The 6,202-nt window shown below is 32.7% G+C and overlaps 1 protein-coding gene across 1 annotated transcript; it reads right to left on the bottom strand.

The window, feature by feature from the left end:
* Window positions 1–895: 895 nt before the first annotated feature.
* On the bottom strand, window positions 896–4,243 carry LOC125869301 (nifU-like protein 3, chloroplastic). The gene is made up of 5 exons (XM_049549873.1): window positions 4,156–4,243; window positions 3,140–3,284; window positions 2,519–2,636; window positions 1,463–1,761; window positions 896–1,260 (listed from the first exon to the last, which is right to left on the bottom strand). Exons 2-5 carry the CDS (start codon window positions 3,227–3,229, stop codon window positions 1,069–1,071), a joined length of 699 nt encoding a protein of 232 aa, XP_049405830.1. The 5' UTR covers window positions 3,230–3,284; window positions 4,156–4,243; the 3' UTR covers window positions 896–1,068.
* Window positions 4,244–6,202: the final 1,959 nt, after the last annotated feature.

The following is a 6,202-nucleotide window of genomic DNA, read 5'->3' as shown; positions in this document are numbered from 1 at the left end:
TCTGAAGACTTTTATTTAGATTCTAATTTATTTTTACACCTTCTCATTCTTCTATTCTTCGCTTATTTTTCTCTTTTCATTTGTCCAAATAAAGTCGACAAAAAGAATTTCCTTGTAAAAATAATTTTTATTTCTTTGTAATTCTGCTGAATTTTCTTTCATTTTTATCTTGTATACTTGATTTATGTCCATAAAAATTTTTATTATTGGAGATCTCGCAAGAAAATTCAGAAATTTAGGTTATGACACCTTAGTGCGAGTAGTGTTATGCTACATATGTTACTAAAGTTGCTATTGTTGGAGATCAGGGGCGGAGCCACGTACAGGATTTCGAGTGCTTGAGCACCCAACTCCAACGAAAATTGTGTGTATGTATATAGAAAATACTGAAAAATTGATATAACTTATTCGTGAGTACTCATAAACCAAAAGGTCTGATGGATGCTTTGGTTTACAAGCTGTGATGCCTTCAATTGAGGGTTCAAATCTTGGTCAAAACACAAACACAATCTACCTTACTGAAGTTTTTTCTTACATTTTTACTCTTCTTTTTATACTTTTTCACTGCTATTTCCTTACTTTTTCTTCTATTTTATTTTTAATTGCTTTTCTATTTTTCTATTTTTCTATTTTTAGTATTTTATTTACCAACTATACTATAAAAATACTAGTAAGCTTCTACAAGGAAACCCTTCTTGGCTAGCAACTTAACATTAAAGAAAGTGAACACCCATGACCTTAAAATCCTAGATCCGCCACTGTTGGAGATTTTATTCTTCAATTGAACCTTATGATAGTGTAAACTGCAATAGTATAGTTTCTCTTTTAATTGGTTAAGTTAAACAACTCTTCAACATTAACAAGTTTAGTTGCAAAATATATCTACTAGTCAACATTTTGCTATTGAAGTTGCTAATATTGACAATATAAAAGTGTTGATTTATGAGTACACTAGTGAAGGGATAAAGAATGCTACATGTTGTATACCAAAAATGATACTGTAAATCTTTAGTAACTGCTGAAATTTTTGAAGGAAAATGTAGTCGCGCGTATGGCTGAGCATTTTCTTCAATCTGTCAACTGAACAGCAGCAATAGCTGGTATTGCATCTCTCAATTTTTGAGTAAGAGCTACACGAACTGTCATCACAGAAGCAGCCGGTCCACTTAGCCTAACCTTAACAATGTAGTCGTTAATCTGTACAAGCTCCAGTTCTCCACCACCGGCACCTACCAAGTATGGTCTTATCTCTCCAAGAAGCTGACATTATTGGAAATTTCAATATTGGTGTCTAAATACTACTCATAATAAGTTAAGAATAATGGACTGATTTCTCATATAGTCACTCAACTGATAGTTATTATGTCAGATGATCAAGAGTCTGACTTTATGAGATAATAACTATTAGCCGAGTGAGAGAAATCAACTCAAGAGTAATTACTAATCATAAGAAATATTGTACCTTTTCAATATTTTCCTCATTTAACTCAAGACCAGTTTCAGAGTCAAGAATCTGTTCAACTGCCATTATTTCAGGGATTTTGTCCCGAAGACGAGTTTCAATTCCCATTTTAAGTGTCATTGTTGAACTTGGACAAGATCCACATGCTCCTTGAAGCTTAAGAATTACAACTAGGCCATCGATCTCATGTAGTACCACATTTCCTCCATCAGCCATTAGGCCTGGCCTGACTTGCTCTAGAACCTTCTCGACGTTTTCCTCAGTAAGTGGAAGGACACAACTTGGTGATACCACAGCACCTTCAGTATCAATAAACAAAATGAAGGAACAATCATATGATTAGTTACGGCCACATTAATAAATGGAACAGGTTTATGGGACAATAATAACAATTCCATTTACCATAACAACGTATTACTACCACATAACAAACTCAGAAGTACTAAGGGCGGAGCTAGAAACTTAGATACGGGTTCGGTCGAACCCAATAACTTTTTCTCAAATAGTGTATGTGTTAAGAAATTCATTAATACGTACACAATAAATTTTACAGCTAACAGCCCAATTATAAGCACTTGAAGTCGTCATTCTAGTATATAGAACCCATAGAGTCAAAATCCTGGCTTTGCCTCTGCTGTCAGTAGTTGTATTGATGAAAGGAGAGCTTAGTAAGATAGATTATGAGAAGAAATGGTATAAGTCTGATCATTCGTTTTATTGGGTCTTGAAAATTAAGTTACAATGGTGATACTATAGGAATTCACACACCAAAAAGAAAAGCTAGGGAGCTACAACATATGATAAGCTCGTATGCCGATACGACATGCAAGAACAAAGAAGAACTTAATTTAGTCAATGAAAGGACTCGCAAGATGAGGCAGCATTGAAAATTAACTCTGTTTAGAGAATAAAAGGCAATAACCGAAGGTTTAAAGAATGGAAGTCTTTGTATTCGGTAGTGATAGTTATTTCAGTTACAAAAGGAAAAAAAAAGTCGGCTACCTCTAAATTTACAGAAGCAATAAAAACATAATTGGATGAAACTGCATCATTCACCTGCATTTTTTCTTCTTTGTCCAGTTCGACCGAGCCCAAGGAAGTGTCTAACATGATATTGACCTCTTAGAAAAGAACTTTGCTTTGAAGAAAATGGGCTGCCTTGTGACACACAGTTCTATAAAGAGGTAATGGCAGCAACATTACGTCATGGAAAATGAAGAAATTTTCTCCAGATAGATATACACAATTTAACAGTGCAATCGAAGCAATCATGGAACCAGGAATTTCGCGAAAGGGGTACAAAATTAAATATACATACATAATAGTTAACATTTAAACTCTGTACACCACATAATTTTCCAGCAGAGGGTGTGCACAAGACCACCCTTTGCCTAAGGTGGCTCTGCCTATGAATCGAAGTGCAAATTGTGGAAAGGAGGTAAACAATGTACATGTCCATTGGATTCATATGTTTTATAAGAGTAAATTAGCTTCCTTGATTAAGGTAGACCAAAAGAATTTACATACGCAAGTATAGAAAAGCATAAATTATATCTAAGACTAAGGTATATGCTATCCTAAAAATATGGTAACTACAACATCATTCGCATAACGAGTATACAAACTACAAAGTACATTTGACTTTACTCTTAACAAACAGAAATTGAGTGGTAATACCTTTTGAAAGGAAGTAGAGGTAGGAGACAACCATTCTGATGACGCCACCTTGGGTTTGAGACCTCGCGTTTGTGTTGAAATTGCAAACATTATGTACTTCAGTATCACCAATAGTACTGAGGACTCATGTTTCTTGAGTATATTCCTGGAGTACATGGTTCTAGCTGAGTTAGAACTAGAAGTAGACTTACCGAGGAGCTGTGGCATACCCCCCTTTGTCAGAAATTTATACCAAGTATATATATAGATATATATAAGTAAAAAATTACTTTATATACATATATAATAACTTGGACACCCTTAACTAAATTCCTGATTTTGCCACTGCCTAGGAGGAAAAGACCAAGGTCTAAACCAAGAATATCAAATGGGAGATGGATTATTTAACACTAGTTTGCTTATACCGGAAGTCCGGAACACAATGTCCAAGTGAGATTTCTTTATGATTTCAATTTTTTCATGTTTGGTTGGTTAGGATGTTTTGGAAAATATGTTTTTCCCCGGCAAGAAAACAAGTTCCACAAAAAATGAGGAAATTGACTTCCCAAAGTTCATTGTCTCTTCCCATCACTCACACCCCCATAGTATTTCGCTAGAAAACACGCCCACCCCACCCCATCACACCCCATTGTGTTTTTCGTGAGATTACATATAAATGCTCGAGATAATATATATTTTACTTACTCACCAAACACTCGAAAATAAGTAAAGAAACTCAATACATTTTCCTTCATACCAAACACATCCTAAATCACAATTGATTTTACTTCTTACCCAACAAAATGCAATCCCTAATTTACAATACTTTCAACAATTCAAAATTCATTTGGTTATATCAAAGTTGATATCTTGCTAACTTTTTCATTCATTTATTTTATGACTAATAAAAATGAAATTTAACATTTAAAAGTATGTACAGTTCATATTAAAATGAGACAAACAGAGTAAAATCCAACTCCTGTAAAGCAAGCAAAGCAATTACATAAGAAAAATGAAATTGGGGAAAGTATGGATACCTGGTATCATGAGTCAGTAGAACCAAATTTAGGAGTTTGTTTTTTTGATTGAATTGTGATTGTAAGGTAAGGTAGTTATTTAGAGGTAATGGATGTGGTTTGGACACGTACGCTTTCACTCATCTCTACCTTGGTTTCTTTTTCTTTTAATCTGGGTTGGATTAATCTCAATTTGCATCACGTATAAAATTTATTTAGGAGAAGCATTTTAAATAGGCATAATACATAAAATGTCATTTAATTTAGTTTCAATTGACATTTATGTCCTCCAATTTTAGATGTACACAAGTAGACACATACGTTTTATGTGTCCAACATGACGTTTTGTGTGTATTATGTCATATAGGACTTATGTGTCTACTACTCTACTTATTTAATTTTATACAAGTTTAAGTGTTTATTATGATATTTGGTATGGTATATGGTATACAATTAAAAAAAAATTGGTATTCGGTACGCTATTTGATATTTAGAAATAACATACCAAAATATCGAATACCATATCGAAGTATATAGTTACATAAATATCATATATATTATTAAAATACCAACAAATATGCAACCTAGTATCAGTATAAACTAAATGTTTAGAAGTTGAAACTTTGACTACTCTATTTTAATTGAAATATATTTGTAGTTTAATTGATTAACAAAAGGAGTTGTTTGTACTTTATTTTGAATACATATTTCTACATGTGTAATGTGCTAGTATGATACAATTGAAACATTTTATTTTAATTGTCGAAGTCGTAATACTCTATTATACGAGTATATATTAGTCGAAGTAGAACAAACTACGGTTACCGATTTACCATACCGTAGAATACTGAAATCGAACAATACCGAGTTAAATTGGTATGATAATGGTATAATATTTTAAAAATTGAATACCAAAATTACGATATCGAAACTTTCAAATACAGTACTGTATCATACCATGTCCATCCCTAGTTGGACCCTATACTACATTCTCTTTGGGGGCGGAGCTAAGTGGGAGTTCAAAGGTTCGAACAAATCTAGTGGCTTTTTCGCAAATTTTTATATTTGTATTAGAAAATTAAGTAAAAATATATGTATATTAACTTGTGAACTTTCTAACAAAACTGATTAATGGCTCAGTGGTAAGAAAACTATCATGGAAATAATTACCATACTAAAGAATTTGAACCCCACCATCAACTACGAGAACGTCATGCTAGCACAAGAAACTATTCACGAAATTAAGAAGCTTAATACAGGAAGAAATGTGATTATGAAGCTTGGTATGATCAAAGCCTATTACATAATTTCTTGGCCTTTTACTTGCTTGGTGCTTTAAAGATTGGGATTCAATTAACTTATTATCAACATGATTTATGACCAATAATCAGTACTCTCTTATTATTAATGGGGTAAAATATGATTTCTTTCGTTTTACAGGGGATTAAATCATTTTCTCCTTCGATATGTCCATGATGGAGTAACCCATCAGTGGCTTTCTAAAGTTGACAATAATTTTCACTTAGGCACTCCAACTGAACTTTGTTCATTTTAGACACTTCATGTCATGTTTCAACGTGTCATTTTGATACTTTTTACTGACATGACATAGTAATTGTGATACACTCCTTACCAGCGTGTGGACAGTTTATTTGACCTATTTTTATTTTATTTTTTCTTCTTCTTACTCATTTTTGCCACCATTTTTTAAAACTTAAACTCCTTCCATGGAGAAATAGATATAATGATGTTACAACACCAAGAGATTTAAGTTTAAACAACTTTTCTTATTTTGTTGTCATTCTTCCTCCTCGAGATGTTTTGAAAAAAATCGAAATACATCTTTTTTTTAAAAAAAAAGTTCTAGAAAATTCTTTTAATAGGAAACTCTTTGTTTAGATTTAAAGAGCTTAATTTTATTTGAAGTTTCAAGTAAGACGAATTAGTTTTTGCAAAGAAATTGTGCTTTTGTAAATTTATTTATTTTTCAAATAGTTATTACTATGAAAATATTTTGGAGAAAGACAATCTAGATTGGGGTTTTGGGGGGGGGGGGGGGGGGGGGGGG

Source organism: Solanum stenotomum, chromosome 6 (assembly GCF_019186545.1).
Source record: "Solanum stenotomum isolate F172 chromosome 6, ASM1918654v1, whole genome shotgun sequence".
NCBI lineage: Eukaryota > Viridiplantae > Streptophyta > Magnoliopsida > Solanales > Solanaceae > Solanum > Solanum stenotomum.
Note: the sequence above shows the minus strand (reverse complement) of the source record. Positions and strands in the feature narration are given on the sequence as shown.

Excerpts from the sequence above, each read along its gene's own strand:
- LOC125869301 (XM_049549873.1), bottom strand. The coding sequence starts at position 3,229 with ATGTTTGCAATTTCAACACAAACGCGAGGTCTCAAACCCAAGGTGGCG. Across the intron at positions 2,637-3,139 it reads CCTCTACTTCCTTTCAAAAG|AACTGTGTGTCACAAGGCAG; the intron begins GTATTACCACTC and ends ACCTCTTTATAG. Across the intron at positions 1,762-2,518 it reads ACAAAGAAGAAAAAATGCAG|GTGCTGTGGTATCACCAAGT; the intron begins GTGAATGATGCA and ends TTGATACTGAAG.